This window comes from Mus musculus, chromosome 1 (genome assembly GCF_000001635.26).
Source record: "Mus musculus strain C57BL/6J chromosome 1, GRCm38.p6 C57BL/6J".
In the NCBI taxonomy this organism is placed as follows: Eukaryota; Metazoa; Chordata; class Mammalia; order Rodentia; family Muridae; genus Mus; species Mus musculus.
The window spans coordinates 53,929,459-53,954,181 of NC_000067.6; the positions used below are offsets into that span (position 1 = coordinate 53,929,459).

The window sequence follows — 24,723 nt, forward strand, 5'->3', positions numbered from 1 at the left end:
ATGGAAAGACATCTCACTTCTGACACTTTGTGAATGCATTTTGGACTTCCTTACACTACACACAGAGCTGGGTCTGTCTCTCCCGTGGGTGTTTAGCTCTTTAAAAGACTAACACAAACACCACTGACAAGCTCAAGCCATTCCTTGATCAATCTTGCTATCAGTACATAAATGGATACAGATATAGTACCTGAATTAGATGGTTATAATTAATATAAATCAAGTGAGAAATATACTAGCTTTATTGCAGTTGATTCCTAACATAATCATTCACTGTTGATACACGCTAAGAATAATTTCAAAAGTTCTCAAAATATATCTTCTAGAAGCTATAATTATTATCTTTAAAAATAACTGTCATGTCTCAGCTTTTTATCAGATAAACCAAGCTCCTAGAGTTTTGTATTATTGCTTTATTTTGTGTGGGCTGTCCACCCACCCTGGTCACATCTTCTGAAAATCAAGCGGAACAGAATCCATCAGAATCTGTGAGTTTGATGGGGCTAGAGGGGCCTCATAGTCTGAGTAATCGTTTTCAGATGAGGAAACAGAAACCCCAGAAACCTGAAGTGAATGTGGAGGGTCAGGTCTCCACTGGCAACACTTACAGGCAGAACTCAAGGTGTAAAAAGTGCAGTGAATATGCAGGGCCAGCTTCCCGGGCAGGGAACAACTACAACTTGTCCTCCAGATGTTTCAGAGAGCAGCGGGTCTAGAGCAGAGGGACTGAGCTCAGATCTCGGCTCTCCCACCTGCAGCCTGAGAGCCTCATCTCTGAAATGACTAGCATCACACCCTCCACCTCTGGGAGTTGCTGACACTATGTGGACAAGTCTCTGAAATAGTCTAACGATGGGCAGGGTAACAACCCAGCATCCGAGGGGGTTGCCCCCACTGCCGCTATGAGGAGGGGGCTCATATTACCACACATTCAAAAGGTTCTTCTGAAGTGAAAAAAAGACACACAAAATGACCTAATACCGCCCCAGAGTACTTGCAGTATTGAGTTTGCTAGTAGCCACGATATAAAACTATGTATTACATAACAATGGGTGGGGGCATGTTGTATTTCTTAACTACTCACAACTTACATAGACAGCTTACAGGAGTGAAAAACTAAATCTAAGTCTCCAAATAAGTTTGGTTTTTGTGTTTCAGGAATAAAGGTAGGCCCTGTGGATGGAATTTATCAGGATAAGATGAGGGTGGAACATTCTCATGAGAGGGTGTCACAGCAAGATTTCAACATGCCCTCGAACCAGCCGAGTAGCAGGAGAATGGTCACTGACTGCTATCTAGGTGAGACTTGGGAAAGGATTGATACCACAAGGAGGTGAATCATTGGAACAAGGTATTTTGGGTCCAGTGCACTTTATTGAGCATAAGGGCACTTATTAAAGAGACACATTCCACTTCTTATCGACAAGACACACCCAGGGACTACCAAGCTTCACTTCTGTCTCCTCAAAAACTAATCTCAGAAGAGAGGCAAGTGAGGGGCAGTTAGTTACCCAGCCTGCCGCTCCAGCAGCCTCTGCACTGGAATGGTTAGTTTCCCCAGGAAGCGTTTGATGATGGGCCGGCTCTTGGCAAATTTGTCTTTGATTTCAATTTCTAAGACATCAGTCAAAAGTGCAAAAAAGGAGTATTTCTGAAATTAAAAAAGAACATACAACATGTTGGCTTAGAAGACAAACACAACATCTTATCATTTTATATACAGAAAATGGTATCTCTTAAACTGATGGCACACAGAGTTCATATTACCAGTTGCTGTCAATTCTGTACTCAGATAAAACAAATGAAAGTCACGAAGATTCTTAAAACAAAAAAAGTTTAAAATCTGAGTGGCAACAGAAATCCTTTCATCCAATGATGCACTTCCTTGGGTTAGTAGTTACAGGCAGGATAGTATCAAAGATTAAATTATGCATAATATAATTTACTGAAGTAAAAGGGAAAATCAGTAATACTGATCCTGTTTCTATTTAAACATTTGACCTCAGTAAATAAACTATGGAGGCAGGAAGTGTGAGTCATGTTGCTTTTCCTTGATAGTGTCCATGCAACGACAGCAATGTGAACAGTATTAGCCTGTTTGACATTTAGGCGCCACTATGTTTATTTAGTATAATAATTAAAGTTCTCAAAAGGGCAGACGAATTTGGCAGTCTGCTTAATGGAAAATAGTGCTTGCTAAGAATAAGAAAACTACATATAAGTGCCCTGCCTTTGAGTAGGTAGTCAAATTAATAGCTGAAGCTCAGTTTGTCGATCTCCAGAGGTAGACATGGTTAGACCATACTCTCAGCTGCCCCATGAGGTGAATGCATGGTGCTCAGCAGGCGGAGGATGAGGTCGGCGTATGGTGCTTGACTAGCACATGTGGTAACCCTGGCTTTGTTTATGGGCAACGCAAAAAGGGCAGGTATGAAAGAGGAAGAGGGCGTTATTGCTTGCTTGGTTACTGTATCCACTATGAGCTTTCTAGAGCTCACACTTCAAAGTATTTTATATTTCCCAGGCTTTATGTCACAGTAGATACGGTGCTATGACTTTAAGAGTCATTTGCCATTATGACATCGTGGTGTTTTAGAACAGGTGTGAAAACACAAGCAACATCTGCCACTCAAATAAACACAGGGACTGTTCAGGGACATGCCTTTCCACGCGCGAGTCCCAGACTCCTAGACCCAATTTGCTCTAATTACTTTCATATTTTGTGAAATTATCTCTCTCCAACTATAATACCGCTATAGCATTGTTAGCACATACTTCTGTGGCTAAAACATTCAGACCTGATTTAAGTAACCATGCATCTCGCTCAGAGGTAAAAGTTTACTGGAAACAGTCTAGAACTGGGATGCAACGGCTGGATGCTGAAATACACTGGGAAAGCCTCTGCTGGCTGGTGAGAAGGCATGCCACATCTCTGCTCCTGTGTGGCTCTGTGTAGCTCTACTGAGAAAACCCTTTGCTTGATCCCACTGGCATGATGCATTAGGAAGACAGGCAGCATAATGTTGCTGTGAGGAACTCTCAAATACCATCAACACAATCTGCCAATCTGCCTTCACTCAGGACGCCGACTTCCTGAATGGCTCATCTAGCAAGAATCTGAAAGTTCACAAAAACATTTGCCAAAGCCTATAGAGAAAGAAACTCCTTTAATTTGGACTGAATACATACTAGAGAAAAAGGTTAAAAAAAATGAATGCACACCAGCCTTTTCTCCTTTGAGTCAGACTCTACTGTGATTCTGCAAGCTAATATTTTGGTTCTCCTGTTTCTATGAAAACCTTCATATATTTTGTTCCTCATGAACTTTTTGTATTAAATTTTATTTTTAAAAATATTAAGATATATATTTATTTCAATTATTAAACTTGTAGCATACCATAAAGTTGTACCCTAGAAGAGAACAATTCAGTAGTCTCACTATACACCTGGCTCTAACAAGAAGGAACTAGTTCATATACAGTGTACCCTCCTTGCAACAGAACTAGACATCTGGAGCCTCTGTGGCCACACCCATTAATAGCTCAAGTCTGCACAGAGTTCAGAGGGAAAAGATGAACTCACCTGTCAAGTACTGTCAAGCAGAAGACCCCCCCCCCCATCACACCCTCCCCTCCCCTCCCCCAGCCACTGTCACCGTACCTCTCTGTGCCAGATCGGATTGGTGGTGTTGCTGATGATAGTGGACCTTCTCTCCTGCCCATGGTGGGCGCAGGTAGGAAAACTGCTCTTCTTCCCTGGCTGAATGGACATCTTAAGATAAGGGTCAGGATTGAAGAACATCCCTTTCTTGAGCCCAACTGCCCTGAGATCTTTAAAGAACGAGGGGAGGGGGAGGGGAGGAGGAAGCAGGAGAGAAGGAAGGCAGCAGGAAGGGGAAGCAGAGAAGAAAGGAGGAAGGATCCAGACATCCTGGTTAGCACAAACAGCCAAGTTCTTAACTAAAGTTCTAATCCAAAGCTCTAGACAGAGAGGAGCCAGTGACACAGCAGCTGAATTAGTCACACTGCACGCATATAGAGATGTAGCCACACTGTGTGCCTGTAGAGAATGGCAAGTGGGTCGTGGCTATAATTCCAGCAGAGGGCTCTCCAAGGTGGTAAGAATAACACCAGCCCTTCATCACCTTGTGCCCCTACAGCTGGAATGCTTTTCACCCCATGTGCTTGTGAGTTCTTGCCATATTTTTCCTGGTACAGTGTGGTTGGTCAGCCAGAATGTAAAACAACCTCCGCATAGAAATTCTTAATAATCAGCTTATAAAAAAACACCCATATATGTAAAATTATACATATCTATACTACATGTGTACATATGTGTAATATATATATATGTATATATACATATGCATAAGTTTAAACCAGTTTAACTTAAGGTAAAAATTTAAAGCACACACTCATTTGTACTACATCTTAAATGTCATACATATTCTATAATGAATTCATATGTAAATGCAATTATTTTGAATAATTCTTCAGTTATTTTTCTATAACCTATAAAGTAATTTAAATATTCGATGAATATCTTATAAGTTATCATATACTCACAAAATGTTTTATATGACACAAGCTGCTAAAAGTCTTAGCTGGAGTCTGCTCAATGAGGAGATATTTCAACTGTCAGGCTGACAGGTGCACAAATGTCTAGAACTAAAGCTGACTTAGGTGGTCCCACAACACCTTTCTGAGACTATTGGTGTGGTTAATGTAGTAGCTCTGGGACTAACCATCTTGAAAGCTGTGGAAGAGATGACATTTTTATGTGTTTCAGATCAATCTGGAGGTCTTGAACACTTGAGCTTAGAGATCCAGTCTGCACAGGGAGACCTATATTGGCTAGATCAGCAGAGAAAGAGACACTAGGTCACAGCCCTGAAACATAGGAGGTCAACCTAGGCCTTGGGGTTTATGTATTCCTCAGAACTCACTCTCGGGAAGGAATGGACTGGTCCACAAGAACTCAGGGCCTAGATACATGAAATGAAAACAGACCAGGGCTGGCTAATGACAGAGTCAGCAGTGGAATAGGACAGCACATTAGCAAATATGGAGATATTCACTAGTGAGGCCTCACTTTAACCACACTGCATGAGATCTTGATTGGTGGCTGCCCTAGAAAGCATCAGGAGAGGGAAGGCCAAGGGAGGAATGAGATAGGTGCGCTGTGAAGCTGCTGTCGGCTCCCAGTAGTTCCATTTTGGATGCTTCACTATTAAATGCATTATTAAATTCACATTATTAAATGCATTATTAAACGCAGATTTGGATGTGATCATTCATTATCTGCGTGTTTTCTCTGTTGGTGTAAAGTAGCCTTGAGAAGAAAATGCAGCTTACACATTTATCTTCTTGCTCTTCCTGAGTACTCTTGCCTCCGACTCAAGACAGATTGAGGGCCTCTAGATAGTAAGTTAACTTCCAAGCAAGGGATTTCCTTGAAGCAAATGCAGAACATCCTGGATGGAAACAGCTGCTACAAAGTCTGACAAAACTAATTCACTCAGGGACAAATATTCCTTTGAACAAAAAAGGATTTTGTCACCAGATTAACGACACGGTGAAGAAGGTGTCAAAGTTAGACTGCTTGATGCTGACTCTCGCCCGTGAGACACTGCACAGATGAATGGATCTTCATCAATGCAGGTGATAAACTGAGGATTTGTAATTGGGCGATGCACCCCCTGAATTCATCTCATCTCTGTTCTTGCTTCTATTTTCCTTTGTTTCGTTGTTCATAAGTAATCCACAACACATAACAAAGCAAAGAAGAACTCCAAGTAACAAAGGCATGCATGCTAAATACCCCAGGTTCAGCCTTATTATAAGATTAAAGGCGTTAATCAAGACACAATTTTGCTGAAACTGTGCAGTTCAATTCTCGGTCCCCTTCCTTATTCTTAGATAGTCAGGTATAGTGCATTTGCAGGCAGCCATTCTAGTAGGTCAATGCTCTCAGACAAATATTGTCACCCACTGTCAGTCTACAATCACTTTAATCGATTTAGAATTGATGTTATAGAATTCTGCTCATCTCCTATGATTTTTACCCATTCCTGCCCACTCAGCAAATGTCTATCTAGTGAAGAAAAACATATCACAGGCAGCCAGCTTCTATCTGCACAGAGGCGGGATACTACCAAAGTATCTAAAGACAGACTCACTGATGTCCTAGAGCTTATTGCTTATTTTGAGGAAGATGTCCTGTGATTTTACTTTCCAGAAAGTAATTATCCTGCAGTGAGTTAACAGCACTCCTTCGAATTCAAAATCAATATGTGACTGCCAAGTTAAAAATGATACACAGCAACCCAACACATCATCCAATAGCTCTAACCTAAGAAATGGAAAGAGTATAGTCAACACTCAAGGGGCTAACTGTTCCCTTTTATCACCAGAGGCTTCGGTGCCTATACCTTCCCTAAAACGTCCCAGGTCTAAAGCACAACATGTCTTCAGGAAGCAATGTTGGTGCTAGGCAAATGCTACCATAAATGAAGGTACTTTAAAGCATCTTGCCCAGATACTTTGAAAAACCAAAGATCCCAAACAAAATATATTTATTGGCCTAATCTGAACCATAAGCCACCCACCAGGTGACAGCTTCTGAAATTCATCAGGAAGGTGAAGGAAGGAAAGAAATGAAGCCTTTGAATGAACAGCCCACAGGAAGTGAAACATCACTAAACAAAAAGACCACACCCAGCGATGGGTGGATGTGCCCAGTCTGGACAGTGACTATTGCGGCTCGGCTGGTGGGTGGAGGTGGATGCTCTCACAGTCTCTCTGTTTAGATATAGAGCCTCATTATTTAAGCAGTGACGAGAAGAGTCTCACTTGAATTTCAGATGTGCTACACCTACAAGAAGTTTCTTTACAGAGTCAGGTAAACTTCAGGCTTTGTATAACTATCACCCAGTTATCCACTCAGATTCAAGCACTGGCTTTCTTAGAACATTCGTGGTTGTATAACCATGTTCCAACTCATTCCTTTTTTTTTTTCCCAACTCATTCTTGATAGTTCAGTGGTTTTCAAAATTTTTTGACAGTGCCTATGTACAAAATAAACTTCACCTTTTTGTGTTGCAGCCCAGTGCACCCAAATATTGATATGTATACTTTTTGTCTCAAAAATATCAGTTTGTGTAAGCTGTGTCTTATCAAGATATTTCCCCTTTGGTAGTAAGCCTCACTTACTTCTATGCTAGTTTCAACTCAGTCAACTTCACAAACCACAAAACAAAACTCAGCCTGAAACTGCGCTGTACCTGGATGGTTTGGGCACAAGCTGGTGGCATGTTTCGTCAAACAGGAAACCATTATCGTTTTACTTGTTAAATTTATCTTTTTAATTTCATGAAAACGCTCACAGTCCTTCCTTCAAGAGAAAACCTGGTAGAAAGAGTACTTTCTAAACATAACAATCATCTAATTTTATCACAGTAAGATATATTTGACTTTCCAGAAGTATGACCAAAAGAACTCAAAATAAGCTAGCGTGCAGACCATATGAGACGTAGAGAATGATGGTGTCCTGCATTGAAGCTGCACACCCTCAGACTGGAGGCCACAGCCAGACACCTACCTGACAATGTGAAGCTGACGAGTTTCCTAGAGTGCAGGCTTCCTGAAGCACCTCCTTCCATGCCTTCGGCCCCCATCTGAGGAGAAAAATGTGTGTGAAATTTCATACTGTTATCTAATGGTCCAGGGACCCTCATCTGTTTGGACTTAACAATGAGTTTTTTTTCTAATGCATTATAATACATGTCTTCAATTTTTCAAATTTTAGAACAGATATGAAAATATTGGTTCCAAAATATAGTTCAAAGGTTCATATTTAATCTTTATCCCATTAAAAATATGAACTTTGAAATCTTTCTTAATATAATCAATCTACTTTACCGTGTGTTCTGTCTTTGAGTATAGTTTTGCATGGTACACATTCCTATAATCAAGTGCTCAGGGGGATGAGACAGCGGAAGAATCATAAGTTTGAGACCAACTCTTTCTGTTCTTTTCTCTTTCCCTCTCTAGTGTGTGTGTGTTTATGTGTGCGTGTGTGCATGTGCGTGCGTGTGCATGTATGTCACTTATGTTGATGGTGGCAGTGTTTCTGTTACATTTGAGACAAGGTCTTGGTCTGTAGTTCAAGCTGGCCTGCTTCATTTGGAGAGACTCCCGACCTTTGAGATGAGATCACTCTTGATCTCACCTCAACCAAATTTCTCAACTGCCATCATCCCCCAATTCCGGGCCATTTTGGCCTGTGTTCAGCCGTAATTTTTCTTATGTTGGTTTGGGAAAGGTCACTGTATCCTCCACCTGCTCTCTACAAAGCCCAAAATTTCATTTAGCCTTGAACCCAAGATCTTCTTCCTTTTTACTCTCAAGTGTTGGGATTATTAGAAAGTGCCACCATGCTTGGTTGGATATACTTGATGCAAAATGAATATATTTATATTACTACTGAAACTAAACATTAAATTCCTTCATATTTAATAAGAAAGCCAGGAGTAAGTACTTGACTTTTGTCAGATTCATTAATATGTGCCAAGTCTTCCTCCCTTACTTCATATCTCTGAGTATTCACATAGGCATCCTACCCGTGTTCAGGCTTCTGCTGTATTGTAGTGTAGGCATTTGGCTATTGGAGCTAGCCGTAACATGACCATGTAATGCTACCGTACAAATCATCTTTTCTTAAAAACTTTTTAATAAATTGAATCTTATATGAAGCCAGTAATTTAAAGACCACAAAGCAAATCTAGATCTTTCTCTCAGTTTCTGTACAATTAGTGCACAATTTATGATTTCTAAGAATAAAGTTCTTCATGGTACTCTGTCAAAAGAAGTGCATAGTACAAGAGACAGAATTGAAACAGAGTCGATTCTGAATATATAGAAAATGAAATCACACACAGAATTTAATTATGAAATTCATATTAAATCCTACCAAGTTTTCTTCCCAAACCAAGCTTATGTGAGCCCTCAGCTTAATCAGGCCTGACCTGAGGCTTCTGTCTCCTACTTGGTAGATTATAAAAATTCTACATCTTTTAGCTAGTGGACACCCCTCTGCTCAGTGTGCCATCACTCTTGACATGACATCAAATTCCTCATCTCTCACCAGGCTCAAGCTGCCATCTGGTCACCTGGGCTGCCTTTGGCAAAAGTTATGTTTAAGTTAGTTTATCAAGAGTTACTGTATCCCCTTGGCCCCTTTAGTAATTTTTCATCCACCGACTCTGCATCTTGGACATAAATCCTCACTTTCCTATCTTATGTCTGAATTGATCCATTTCTATTTGCAGATTTCTCTTCCTCCATGGCACCAATTTCTGGGTAAAATCTGGTTTTATCCATAATTTTCTCATTTGCACCACAGTCCAATGCTGGGTGTCTCTGGTTTGATACTTCTTTGTCTTTGATGTACCCACAGGTAAACCTTATACAGCATCATAGGTGACCATCACTGATACAAGTCAAGATGTAATGCACACTTCTACAGTCTTCCTGTGCCTCCTACACCAGACAAGATTATGTAACAATTAACTGCCCCCTGATCAGTTTGCTCAGTACCATTCAATTCTCTTTATCTAGCACATCCTCTCTTCTCTTCTCTTCTCTTCTCTTCTCTTCTCTTCTCTTCTCTTCTCTTCTCTTCTCTTCTCTTCTCTTCTTGTGTGTGAATGTGTGCATGCAAAGGCCAGAAAACAGCCTCAGTTATTATTTCAGTCACTTTCCCCCTTATCTTTGGAGACAAGGCCTCTTATTAGCCCCAAATTCACCAAGTAGGTCAGATTGGCTAACCAGCTTTCCAGGGAATCTGTCTATCTGTCTCCACTTCCCCAACGATGGAATTATGAGTGTCCAGTCACACCCCACATTTTTTTACGTGTTTTCTAGGAATCACTCTTAGGTCCTCACACTTGCAAGGCAAGAGCATTATTGACTGAGTTATATAACTCCCCAGGCCCTTCATTCAACAAAAATGTGAGTTATTACACGAATTTTATCCCTCTGACTCACAATTCCCAGATTAACAGGGTGGGGGCAGCTGCAGAGTGTCTAGAGAGCAGATTCTACAACTTCATCCTGCCTGTTCTCAGCATACAGGGCCTGGGGCAGGGGATATAGATGTCCCCTGTTTGCAGACGATTGCAACCTACATTCCCTGCTGTACCAGGACAGCAGGTGTACAAAACAGGGTCTTGCCTTGAGCAGAACACACTGCCCAGTAAGTAAGACAAGTCTCTCTGGGATTATAACATGTATGTCTGACAGGAACTTGTTTGTGACTAAAATTATACATAGACTATCTTCGTTTAAAACTAGCTCCTCTCCTCTCCTCTCTTTATTGACACATGATCTTTTTATGTAGCTCAGGTTGACAATTCACAATCTTCCTGTCCCAGCCTCCTCAAGTGCCAGGATAACAGGCACATATCACTAAACCAGACTTATAAACTAATAAAAATATTTTAAACACTTACAAGGAATACAGGAAGACACCTATAAGTTTCATCTTAAAAATGTAATTTATTCTGTGGCAAGACTTACCTAAAGTAATTATCCAAGAATTTATAGAAAAATAGTGTCAGCTCTCTGGCAAAATGCTCATCTGAAATAATGTTCAAAGAGTACAGCTTTATCTCACACTATAATAAGGCCAGGGAAGACCAACCATTATCACTAAATCCAGGATCATTCTTGTAATACACATATCGGCATCTGTGTTTAGAGAAAGGTTTTTTAAATAGACTCACTCCATAGATCCATTCCAGGAAATCCAGAAGCAACAGTGCCAACCAAGTGCAGAAATAAGACGGTGCCTGAGCCTGCCCCTGCAGCTGACGGGTTTCCTGTTGCAAGGCTCAAAGACATCGGCTGCTTACTCAGATGAATGATAGTGATGTCAACAGCAACATACAAATGACAGAGGAGGCAGAGGGTCACACTCTTGATTCATCGCAAAGGGATTTGTGAGAAAGGGGATCACGGGATTAGTGCAATGACTCATTTCCCGACCTGGAGAAATTCTCAGCTGCCTCTCTCAGGTCTATTCTATGTATCTGCCGTGGGGTAATTATACTAAGCAAGCTTCGTGAATGTCAGTGCTGTTACTTACAATAATTAAAGACATGCTGTATACCCTAGGAACTACCAATCTGCTACAGTGGCATAGCACTGACCTCCCCAAAGGAGGTCAGACCCAAGTGTTTTGAGTCTGCTCAAATCGACTGACCACCACTTTCATTAATGAGTTCTTTTAATCAAAATGTTCTGTCCTGATTGAAGTGCTGTTGTCTACACAGAGCTCTGAAGTCACACTGAAAGCACATTAATTATCCCCAAACTGCAGGCTTTGACGGGGCAGTCTCACCGGAAAATCATTGCAATGCATTTAATTGGCAGAGGGTTAGACACCCCCCTCAACCCCCCCTTCCCCCGCCTTCAGTGACAGCTAGATCTTGGCACTGCTCGAGTCTAAAAGATTCTAAATTCAGGAAGTGCTGGCTTTCTTTTTATTGTTTAATTTCATTCAAAATGAGTTTTTCAGAGGTATCTCTACTCTTTTAGGTATGTAACATTAACAATATTAATTTTCCATTTTACTATCTTAATGACAAGAAAGTCTAATTCAGTGTTACATGGTCATGGCAGATTTTATAGTCAACAATTGTTAACCATTTTGTGACCCACAGAGTATTATGTAGTAATGTGGGCTATTATTTCTATATTCTGTACTAGGTTTATTATACTAGAGAAAACTCTAATATAATTTTTGTTGTTGTTGTTTTGGGTTTATTTTATTTTATTTTTTGAGACAGGGTTTCTCTGTATAGCTCTGACTGTCCTGGAACTCACTCTGTAGACCAGGATGGCCTTGAACTCAGAAATCCGCCTGCCTCTGCCTCTGAAGTGCTGGGATTAAAGGTGTGCGTCACCACTGCCCAGTTTAACATTTTAGCCATTGAACAATTTTCATACATTGTTCCTCTTGTCTGGATTTTTTTTTTCCTTTTTCTTCTTCACCCAAGTAGCCTTCTATTCATCATCCAGGCTGTCCTTCATTCAGAACTTTCTGGTCATAGCACCACTTCACTCAGCCTCATACAATGACAACTTAAGTGATCTGACTTGAGACACCATTGTCCCTGGTATAGCAGTGACAGTGACCCCCCCACCCCCATTCTCCTTAGCATCTGAGTCCCAGCAGGAGACTCAGCACGTAGCAGACACACCCACCAGAAAGGAGTCTGAATAATGAGTAAAAGGAAATGATTGCTTCAGAGGCACTCCGCAGGGTCGGACAATCTCAAAATGTCATCTGCAGAGAATGCTTTCTCAATTTGGAAGATTTAATCTGATCACCTTTCTGTTTCCAAAAATGCAACATCTCTATAACACACACACACACACACACACACACACACACACACAGTGAAGATTCTATGACATAGGAGTCAAGTTTTTATCTAGACTTTTATAAGCTTATTTTTATTAATGACAAAGCCTTTAAGGATTTATACATTAGAGCCAAGAATCTTCCTAAACCATCAGTCAATTATGAGAACTATTGATTTTTAAAGTTGACCTAACAAGAGAAAAAAAGTTAGAAATCTGTAAAAGCAATCCTTAGGAGACTGCCATTCTCTTAGAGGTGGAGGGTCTCCTTTCGAAGTAATGCTTCTGCTTCTTCACATGAGGGCTTGAAGAAAAAGTTGGATCCCAGGGAGTGGCCATGCTTTACCAAACAGTAGACTGTTGCAGGGCACTTTGTGAGGGATTTAAACTCAGACCTCTGAGGAAAGCGCACTCTCTTTGGGGGAAAGCTCCTTGAGGCGACTGCTAGGCCGAACCACTATGACTTCACTGGGTGGATTTTCGATTTTACACACAGAATTCATGTAAATCCACCTGAGATATAGTATCACAGTTTCCTACTAGCCTCATGTAAAAGCCTCCATGACAGAACACCACGTGATTCCCGGCGTTCCCTTGAAGAGCAGTTGGCACAGCAGGACCACTCTGTAGCAAGTGTTTTCCACTGATTGGTATAACAGATGCAGTTATGGAAGCCTTGTTACACATTTCCTTTCCTAAAACAGTGGCCATACCATCGTGCATTTCCTTGTCATTGTCCCTTATGACTCTGACAGGGTAGCCCAGGCAGAAATAGAACTCTTCGAAGGCCTCAGGAGGAAGCCAGCAATGAGGAGAACTCACCATCACAGCTGGGTTCTTCACGGTAATACAGGGGGTTGTGGCTCGCAGGGCTCCACTAATACCATGGTAGTATTTGAAACAGATTTTGATCTCCGCTGCAAAGCAAATGGAGAAAAACAGCTGAATCCACTGACGAAATGCCACACCCCTCCCCAGCAATCCTTTCTATACACGACTCCCTTTCCGACCGGCAGCAACGGATTTTTACCAATCCCTGATGAATTTTCTTTATTTTGCTTTTCTCTATTGCCTTCTTTTTCACAGGGTCTTGATAACATCACCTAAGCTAGTCTGAAGCTCACTATGTGGCTCAAAAGAGCCCTGAACTCTGAATCCTCTCACCTCAGCCACCGAGGCCAGCTTTGCTGAAACTCCGTAAGAACATCTCAACTGATTCGGAAAAACAATGTGTGCAAACAATATACTGAATATACTCTGTATATTCAGAGTAAAGGTAAGACTGTGATCCTCTTAGCTCTACCTGCCATGGCGCTCACAGTACCAGGCAGTGCTGTGTCTCCTGCCTGAGTTGTTATCCAATACCCACTTTAGCCTGTCCTGGGTGACAGGTGAGGGGTTCAGGTTTTCTGTAAGCCAGCTCTGCACTCCACTGACAGTTTTTAACCTCTTTAACATAAACAGATCATAGCCACGACTAGAATTATAGAAAGCAAAGCAGTCTAGCAAAGCATGGGCTGGGTGGACTCTCCAGGAATACACGTGACTTTAATCTTCCAAGTGACTTGAACGAGTTACTAAATAGGGATCAGATTTGGGGACCTGATCCACAGTGATGAGCACGTAGACTCTTGCACACCTTATAAATTTGTTTGGACAATTAAGTTTGAGAAAAGGCAAGCGTATACCAACTGTGTTTTCTAGAAAGCAGTTAGTTTCCAAAAGTATGAAGTGAATGTGTTTCAATATAAACCTAGAGTCAGGGGAATGTCTCTGCTCACTAAGGTCTACATCCCCATGACATGTATTATCTTCCAGGTATCCTTCCTTAGATGCAATGGTGCTGGCCAGCAGGAAGGGCCACAGATGGCCATTCTGGTCAATAGAGGGAGCGTCTCTCAACAGAGTCACAGAATTGTTAAGATGGGGCTGCTCCACACATTTCCCAAGTAACTTAATTTACCACTGACTTTTCTGAGCATGCCAAATGGCATCCTGTGAAGGATTTGACTGGTTTACTTAAAGAGAATGATATATGGAAAGCTTTCTTCTGAGAATTTATATTGCTATACTCCTCCTATCAATGGCCAAATGTTAAACCCAAGGAAAGTTCCATCATAAGTTAAAACATCAAGTCTATCTATCATCTCTCTCTCTCTCTCTCTCTCTCTCTCTATATATATATATATATATATATATATATATACCAACTTTATATATATTATATATATATTTATATATATTATATATATATCTATACCAACTTTATATATTATATATAAATATATATAATATAATAATATATATTATATATATAATCTATGTATCTAGACATATATTTAGATATGTGTCTATTGTGTATGTATATATATGTATGTAAGTATGTATGTATCTATCTATCAATCAGTGTATCTATCTATCTATCTATCTATCTATCTATCTATCTATCTAACATTTGTTGTTGTTTCTGTGTTTTGAGACAAGGTTTCTCCATGTAAAAGAGCCCTGGCTGTCCTAGAATTCACTTTGTAGACCAGGTAGGACTTGAACTCACAAAGATCCATCTGCCTCCTGAGTACTAGGATTAAAGACTTGTGCCATAATGCTCAGCTAATATCAAGTGCTTTCATATATACTCATTTCCACAGAATAATTCACAATTTAGTTAGGATCACTCATCACAAAATTTTACTATGCACCAACCAATATGCATGCTCACCACTGTGCCAGAGAGAACAAGGGAGTCCAGGAGTGGCATCTGGCCTAGCAGTCATTTTACAGTTTAATTGCTGAGATGACAAGTCCAGGCATGGCAAACCACAAAATAAAGACACTAAAGAGAAAAAGCACCAGGAGGAGGAACATGGGGACCAGAGAGGAGGTTAGTGAGAGCACAGTGAAGCCTTGGGACAAGGTTTAGGGATGATACTCAAGACTAAGGAGCAGCGAGGAGGCAGGAGCAGAGCAAAACCCAGTATCCTTTGTGAGGAGTTGTACGGGCATGAGCTCATCTGAATCACACTTTAAATACCAGAGAGCTGCCAACTCTCTGTCTGTCTGCCTGCAATAAACATGGTGTGCTTTGGTAAGACATCTTCCATGCACTCTTAGGTTGAGGACAGGGCCCACACATCTTGAAGATTTTAGTAACTAGGTAACAGACCAAGAAAACACCACTGATTGTTTTAATGGGAGGATGTTGACTGTGGCAGCTTTGCTAACTGATCCACTTGGCATATTACTTCCCGTTACAACAGCAACAAGGACAATAAAAACATAATCATCACCTATATAACAATTTAGAGTCCACACAATTCCATGGTGAATTTACCATGAACTGTACAAAAGTAGAGTTTGTGGTGCTGATCACTAAGACCCTTCAGAGCTGTACTGAAGAAGTAGAGAACTGAGAGGGTTAAATCAATCAGCCAGGACAAACCATACACAGAGGCAAGTCATCAAAGAGAAGAACAGGGTCCCAGACAGAATAGGGGTTGTGTTTGTACTTGGATAGGAACCAAACTGGTTCCTTCAACTGGATACCAGAACAGTTTCTACCCTTAAAATTCAGGACCCGTGGTGAGTGGTACTGATTTTGCCTTCAGCTAGTATTGAGTGCTTTAGAGGACATTCAAAATATTTTTTAAAATGGGAGAATGAGATTTCAGCTAATGTACTTGAATCCCTTCAAGGTGGTTAGAGGGAATTGAAAGATTGTTCACAGGGTAGAAATGCAGGGCTGGGTTCAGATGACAGCTCTAACTGTAAGCAGAAATGTCACATAATAAGAACATTGTAGAGAAATATATACAGGGGCAACTGTGAAGAAATGTAAATGTAAGGACTGCATGTCCAGTTGGGGAAGTGTCCAGGGCCATGAGGGCAGCCTCACTCAACAGCAAGAAAGAACACAGACAGAGGAGCAAGGGGTGTCCCATCTTCCCTAAACACTTTCCCCACAACCTGATGTGGCAGGCAATACATCCTCTTACTGCATTCAAGCCACAGGGAAACAAAACAAAAGAATCTCAAGTCTGAACAACAAGAGTATTTTTTCTAAAGCATGCACTTAACATGTGCTGGCTCAGAAGGCAGCAGGAGAGGGAAAGATGGTGTTTCCTGCTTTGACCCGTAGGGTTTGGGTGCGTTGTGGCAGTCCTAGCCTCAAGAGGAAGGATGTGGCCTGATGACATCTTCCTTTCTGAGGCCTCTTCTGATCCCTGAAGCTAACCATGAATTACAGAATTATATCCCATTCCTCTTAATAATGTGTGGGAGAGTTTGCTTATGCAATTACTAAAACAAAGATTTAAAATCTTGAATTTGAATGTTGACAAGACAGACATGTCTCTTTATCTTGAAACTTTGAATCCTCTAATGTTTATAAATACAAACAAATGATTTCCCTAAGGTAATAGCCCCTCATTACACTTCCACCACAGAGGGGCGGATGAGTGTTAGGGAGCAGAGGGAGGAGGAGATGGAACTTCAGACAGCATTTAGGAACCTACCATGTTCCTCAGAAAAGGAACTTCTCTATATCAAATCTCAGTACAACTATGTTATCATCTGTTTAAAAAGTACAGACTTGTAGGTCAATATAGGAATAAAATATTTCTAGGTAAAGAATGTGAAATTAGTCACCAGTTCCACATGGCACATGAAGAATGACACTGGAAAGCAAGAACACACTGTGCCAGTGAAAAGGGACTGAAAAATGATGGCCTTAGGGTAGGGGCCCTGATGGTGAAAACGGGAGGCTAAGGTCACTCTTCTCTCTCAGTAAAAATCACCCCACCACATGCATATTTTTCAAGGTACCAAGTTAGCCACCCCCCTCCAGTGGTATGACTGCCATGCTCACTATTTGCATTGCTAATGTTGCTTCCAAGGACCAAGACAGGTAAAATTCTAAAAATATTAGAAAATTACTGCAAACATTAGTGTTTGGGTTGTTGACTCAACAATCACAAAGCAATTCAGCCATTAAAGTGCACAATTTCTAGGTGTGCTCACTGATCCATGATTAGTAAGTACCTAAAATTGTACCTCAAAGTTGGTGATCAATAAATGTTTAACAATGATGGGGAAAATGAATAGATATATAGAAGAAAGAAAAAAAGGCAAAAACCTTCACCTAAGCGTGAACAAATAAAAGAAGAACCACAGTTTATGAAAGACTACATCTTTTCTTTGTGTGGATGTTGTATTTGAATGTACTATGAGTCTGCACACAAGTGCTAAAACCAGAGGTTCAATGTCCAGTTTATTTTCTGATATAGGGTCTCTCATTGAAACTGGAGCTTACTGACCAGGCTTCACTGTCAGCCAGGGAGCTCCACGAATCCCCTGTGTCTGACACCCATCCTGCCACCCAGTGTTGGAGTTACATACAAGCACTACAGATCCTGGTACTTTGGGTAGTTTATAAGGATTCGAGCTTGACTACTCTTGCTTGTGCAGCAAGCCTTTTAATACTGAACTGGGTCTCCAGCCCTTGATTATTGTCCTAAAACAAGTAGATATTCATAATGCCAGTGCCTAAGGTCATCTCCCAAAAATTATATCCATTTTGTTTTTCCTTCAAAACCATTCAAGAAAGGCAGTAATGTTATAAGCCTGGGATGTCTGTGTGCTCTGATGGTTTAGCTAGACAACCTGAAGCGTCTTAGGTTCTGACTTAAACAGATCAGTTTTTTCAAAGAGTCCTATCTTGTTTGGACTTCTAATAAGCCAATGATGAAAGATTATTTTTTTTCGTAAGATGAAAGAAAAATTTTGAATATTGATTTTCAATCAGAGTTGACAATATCCTGAATTTTAGAAGAAGCTGTAAGTCTTTCTGCCATTAGCTCCAAAGATTCTAGTAATATTACATTATTCTGTAAAGATATTTTTCATCTCTCTTTTTATCGTACAGAACCTCTGAATACATATTATAGCTCCAAGTTTAGTGGTTTTATGGGACTCATGAGTGTGTAAATGAGTGTTGTTATACTTGCTTCTCATGCTTCTTCTTGGGCTCATTTCCTTCTGTTTTTTATCCTATTCTGATAGGTTAGCTTTTGTTTTCTCATATAACATAACACAAGTTTTAAAATTATCCCTTAGAAGCCTGTTTGATTTCTAATAAGAGACAGAAAAGGGTGGATCTAGATTGGAGGGGATGTGGGGAGGAGCTGGCAGGATTACAGGGAGGGGAAACCATAATCAAGATATATTGCGTTAGGATTAAAAAAAAAGTCTCAAGATGGTCCAGAGTCAGACACTGGTTCAAGATGGCATTAAAAGGATGCCTTTTGCTCATGAGCTTGGAGAGAAAAACTCCATTCATCAATGTTTTACACTCTAGGGATCAGAATACATGTTGGGAGTGGCATCTTTATGGCTCTTCTAGAATCATGGTGCACTGTTCTAGTCTAACCTACACTATTTTTCTCAGCCCTTAAACAATCTGAAGAATTTTGGTTTTATAATCCTGCTTGCAGCACTCCTAGTTATATGCATGAAAAGAAGAAGAAGAAGAAGAAGAAGAAGAAGAAGAAGAAGAAGAAGAAGAAGAAGAAGAAGAAGAAGAAGAAGAAGAAGAAGAAAAGGGAGGGGGACCTACTCCAGTGCATTCTGCAATCCTGTTCAATACCCACAGCAGAATGAGGTATGCAGACATTTCCCAAGACACACATTAACTATGTAGCATGTTATGGTTCTTCTACTTGCTGTTTTAGATAGTCTCAATAGCCAGGACATTATGAGCCTCTAACAGGAAATGCAATACTCTGAACATGCTTTTGGTTTTCCTTATGCCTACTTCAGAATACAGCACTGTGTGGTCACATTTGCTTTACACTAGAGTTCTGTGCCTTCGGTGAATGTGCAGGCACCAAGGGTGGACTTCAGCATTCAGGCACTAATAGGAAACTGGCTTTACCTTTCCCTGGCATTTAGTTGGCAATATATTTGTGTCCTTTTAAAGAAAGAGTCTTATTAGATCACCTAACTTTCATGGCAGTTCCTGTCTTACAGTATTTGCTTGCCCTATAGTGCCCTCTGGTCAGTATCCCAGGTCTATAGATTCCCCCGTGTTTCTATTATAAGATGAGTCCAACACTGTATTTGAAAATGGGGAAACCTGAAAGCTTCTCTGAAGGGTAGGCGGCATGCCCCATAGAGGATGGCCAACAGAGATGAACTGAACAGTATCACTGGAAGTTCCTTGTTTCATAATGTTATATTGGGACTTTTTCTTCTTCTTTTTTAAAATTTTAACACACATTTAAATTTTTTTTTATTTATATATTTATCCTTCTCTCTTTACCCTATAGGTCCTTTGTTTTATCATATTATATTATATTGAGTATACATTTTATTATTAGCGCTTTAGAAGCCTGTTTGTTTTCTAATGTGAGACAAAAAATGATCCCTCAGAATGCAAGGGGAGGTGAGGAGGGGCTGGGAGGAGTAGAGGGTGGGGAAGCCATAATCAGGACATGTTATTCAAGAAAAAAATTCTATTTCAATCAAAGGAGAAAGAAAGAGAGAAAGAGAGAGGGGGTTAGAAGGGAGGGAGGGGGTAGGAGGGAGGGAGGGAAGGAGGGAGCAAGGAAGGAAGGAAGGAAGGAAGGAAGGAAGGAAGGAAGGAAGGAACAAACGAACGGTTTTGGTGTACGATTTTCTTCCTTCATTATGATAAAATTTCACAGTTATCAGATTGAGACATGGAACTTAGGCCAACGTAAATCTGTGTATTAAGCCATGGCCCACCATATTTGGCTCCACAATAAACTATCTCCTCTCCTTGTTGAGGACACAGCTATGATTCTTGTGTTGACCATGCTTAAACAGACAATATTTGCAGAATGCTGGACTATGAAACAAGACACACCTTACAGGGCAGAGGTGGAGTTAGAAGAGGCTCTTAGATACTGACTTACCAGGAAGGACTGTTGAATAAACTACCTGGAACCTTTGATGCTGACTAAGGCCAACAGGTGCTGATCATCTAAAACAACTTTTTATATTATAGAAGTCTTAGAGCTTTACTGAAAGCATTTGAAGTAAGTTCCTACCTGATCAACATGTACTTTATGTTTTGTTTTGATAAGTCCTTTCGTTTCTAGTATTTATAGGATCTCTTACATAGAAATTTTAATTCTTAAGAGTTCAACATTATGGGAAAGTTTCGAAAGCCTATGTTTTTCATATGTTAAAGGAAGGAAACTTCTGAAGATTTTCAAATTAACCAGGACTGACTAATAAACTGGGAAATCAGCCATGCTCTTCCATTATATTCATTCATCTGCCTTCTTCCTCTTCCATAAAAATACACTCAGAATTCCTGTGTACTCACGAATGTTAGTATGACTATAAACACGCACACATTCTGTCACATTTTACCCAAAAGAAACAGCTGAGGCATCTCTAATGAACTATGTGCTTTGTAAGTGTCTGTATTTACACATACAGCACAGGGTGGATGGGGTAATGGTTGATCTCTCTGCATCCAATTTCTGATTGTTCATATTTGACCTTAATGGCAGTCTGCCACAGACTATCTCATCCACTCTTTGTTGACCTACATGTAAAAGGTAACCTTCTGCTGGTAAGAAATGAGATATGTTCAAAGCAAATAGAATTCCTAAATTAATCACAACATTGAACTCTCTGATTCCTAAAATGAATACTAGTTACAGTTGTATATAATCTCCAGTGAACATTTTCTAAACAACATATCTTCTATATGGGACTTCTTGACATAAATATATAAATATATAAATAAGAGCCTAGAACTTCAATAATGTTCAAATATGATTCCATAGGTTCAACACACGTACACTACTTAGTCTCATACTGTGTCACATTCATGATTCTACAGATTCACTCATATGCACACTACTCAGTCTCATACTGTATCATGTTCATCGATTACTTACGTTCCATGAAGTAGGGCCCAGGCTCAATTCGCCATACAATTTGTCCTTTTTGGGTTCCAGTCACACCCCTGTTTTTAGAGTCCCAGAAGTTGGCTGGAGAATTCTCATCTGGTAAAAACCAAAGAGACAGTTTTAGCTTAATTATCACCTGCCATCCCTTAGCTCAAAGATCAACATAAGTTCTAAAATAAGCAGAAAAAAAGATAAAGAAGGCAGACCATCAGTGAACACTGTTTCTAATGACTACCTCCTAGCATATCATCCTAAAACTCTGTGTTTCTACATTTGCATCTATTTGGAAAAAATGGAGGTCTAATAGGGAAGATGGTGGCACCTTTAGGTGTGGCCAGGATGTTGCCAAAATATAATATTGCAATGAACCAAGGGTTGATTTACTACAGCTTCAGTGATGGGCTGATTTGTAAGAAAGAAGCTGAGGTAAACTTGCATCTATGAAATCTTTATCAAAAGTTGAAGAGTTAAGCTGAGAGAATTCAACAAAACCCATGGTGGGTGAACAAAAGACTCAAGCTCAGGAAGCTGATCCAGGCAACAGCGTGGCCTTGTGGGAACAGTGCTAAGCAGCACTGGCCAATGCCTCATGTCTTCCAGGTCAACCGCTTGCAAAGTCAAAGGCAACAGAGCTAGAGCTAACATAAGAACAGTAAAAGACAGTGATTCAACTTTGGTACAGAAGAAAGATAGAAGTGAAAGTGGCCCAGAGAACAAGCCAGTGGACCACACTTCTCAGGATTTCCACATGGAAACTGCAATATTCCCCTCATGCTTATGATGCAGGGATGCTCTGCTGCATCTGGTTCTGCCCTGCCATGCTGAAGGCCAAAGGGAGTCATAGACTAGAACTTGTTCACATTATACGACCTTAAAACTTTTTCTTACTGAAAAGCATATGATAATACCAACTTTTCAAGTCACATATGCTGCTTTCCCCCACTATGATCAAAAATTAGAAATACACCTCTAAGAGTTGGGGAAAAAATCCAGGCAGGATAAAGTAAAACCTCCAACAAGGAAGGGACGATGGAGAAATGATTCAAAGCTCAAAGGAATAGTCCTAAGTAGAAAAAGTCCTCTTCTGAACTTGAAAGAAAAAGAAATTTGGTCGAAGTTGACTGTCACCAACAGCTCAGGAAGATTGCTGTTGCTGACGGTCTATGTTGAGCTGTCATTCAGGGTCCTAGAGCCAGAACATTCTGGGTGGCCTGGTCTCTTCATGTCTTTTATCACATTATAAGTCAGTGAATATTTAGTGTAGAAGGCCAAGAAAGGCCAGAGTTCCTAAAAGTTGGAAGGCATGTACCAGTTGTGATATCACCAGCTCTCCTGCACAGTCAACAGACAACCTAATCCATCACAGAATGTGATCGAGATGTCTACCTAGAATAAACTCAGGCAATCACTACACATGGGACTTTAAAGGTATACTATGGTACCTGAGACAGATTGTATGCTGCCTGGTCACTGAACTTCTTTGCCAACATAATCCTAAGTTTGTTCAAGGCAACAGTTGTACCTGGTTAAAAATACTCAGTCTTCACTATTTACAGCTGAAGGAAGCCACGTGTGGCTAGTTCTGGCCAGGAAGATTTATGTGGCAGTTTATTGGTGGGACCTTCAGGTAAGCTGGAAATTTTCTGGTTTAACATGCGTGGGGATGGGCTCACATCCCTCTGCTTGTTCCTCTGAAGTTCTCTTTAACGAGAGCCACATATTAAGGGAGCAGATCGAGGAACCAGAAGCAGCTGTGACAGTTTGCTGAGTTCTGAAACCATCTGTATTTAGGCTTCCTGCTACCTAACAATGAACAGTTCCATTTGGCTAAGACACTGTGGTTATGTTTATCAACTGCAGATGAACATTATTCTTGGTGGTTACATACTCCATAAAACCATAAGTAATTTAGGCTCATCATTCCCGGCATGCCCAGGAATCATGGCCCTGTATCAGTGCTCTAGATTAGACAACAAGGGTAGTTATTTCACAACTTTTTTTTAGAACAAACAGAGAAACTTAGATGGGGAGAGAAATTCTGAAATGATTGCAAGCAAATTTACCCGAATACTTCCTCCCTTGGAAAACACACAGGGACAGGAAGTAGAGAATGTCTGTGTTCACAAAATGTTTCTTGAAAATAATAATAAAAGTAGTCAGCAGCTGAGAGTGGTAGCACACCCTGTAATCCCAGCACTTGGGAAGCAGAGGCAAGAGGAAATAAATTTCAGGTTTGCCTAGGCTATGGAACAGTCCTGTTTTAAGAGAACAGCAGTAACAAAAACAAGATGAGTGGTAAAGCACACTGGAAATTTCCTTAAAAATGCTTTAGCCATTGCCCTTGACCCCAGGAAGGTAGACAAAGCATCATCAATTTTGTTGAAACCAGAAGTGTCAGCATCACTCTGACTATAAGGTTTCCATGAGGAGGTTGTGCTTGTGCAAAAAAGTTTGTATTTTTGGTCTTACTTTTCTTCTTTCTCTTCTCAAGCAACTAATTAAACTAAGCTAAACACATGTCACATCACACAACATTGGCAAAGCAGCCTTCTGATGGGCAGAGAGTGGTCAGGAATGAAATGAGGAGACGATTCTAAGGGGGCAGGGACAGAGAACCAGTGTGGGCATCTCTTGACCCAGTCACATTCACTGAAAGGTGGAAATACCAGCCTCAGGAGTAGGAAGGAGGGACAATAACCTAGAGGTATTCAATTCAGCTACAAGGTCAAGTGGAGAAGAAATCATGTTATCTCTAACTTTAATGGTTCATAGTCCATATAGACAACTCCATTTGGAGGTGAATAAATACATGAAAAATGCATACTAAGAGTATAATGAGAGCTCATCTTACCCCAGTCAGAATGACTGCTATCATAAAAACATACAGCAGATGGTGGTGAGGATGTGGGGAGAGGGGTGTTGATGAAAATGTAAATAATGGCAACCAGTATAGAAATCAGTTTGGAGAGTTTCTAAAAAAAGAATTACCATATGATCTACCTATACTACTTCTGGATATATACTCACAAGAACAAGGTTTAGCTTCCATTAAGTATACCCATGTGTACATGTTAAGCATGGTACTACTCATGGTAGCCAAGTTATAACATCAGCCTAGGTGTCCATCAACAGATAACTGAATTTTAAAAATGTGGTAGAGCTCCCTCCACAAGAACCCTATCTTCCTTCTGCTCTACACCTTCACCTGGAAGATCTGCACATGTGTGCCCCTCTCAACAACCCACAGTGTGCAGGTCTCCCAGGAGATCTGCTGTAACCAGGGACACAGGAGGCAGACTCCAGACAGAGACACTCAGGCAAGTTAACACCAGAGATAAGCAGATGGCAAGAGGCAA

The 24,723-nt window shown here is 40.5% G+C and overlaps 1 protein-coding gene across 8 annotated transcripts in view; it reads right to left on the minus strand.

Annotated features, from left to right (window-relative positions):
* Hecw2 (HECT, C2 and WW domain containing E3 ubiquitin protein ligase 2) overlaps window positions 1-24,723 on the minus strand; it is a 388,163-nt gene that overhangs the window by 122,587 nt on the left and 240,853 nt on the right. For 6 of the 8 annotated variants that reach the window (XM_006496067.2, XM_006496068.4, XM_006496066.4 and 3 more), the window contains 5 exons: window positions 21,356-21,463; window positions 13,248-13,342; window positions 7,600-7,675; window positions 3,661-3,830; window positions 1,512-1,651 (listed from right to left, as the gene is read on the minus strand). In XM_006496067.2, coding sequence (XP_006496130.1) covers window positions 1,512-1,651; window positions 3,661-3,830; window positions 7,600-7,675; window positions 13,248-13,342; window positions 21,356-21,463 — 589 coding nt within the window. Of the gene's footprint in view, window positions 1-1,354; window positions 1,652-3,660; window positions 3,831-7,599; window positions 7,676-10,783; window positions 11,804-13,247; window positions 13,343-21,355; window positions 21,464-24,723 lie in introns of those variants that run through there. The other 2 variants (NM_172655.3, XM_017321236.2) reach the window with 2 other exon arrangements.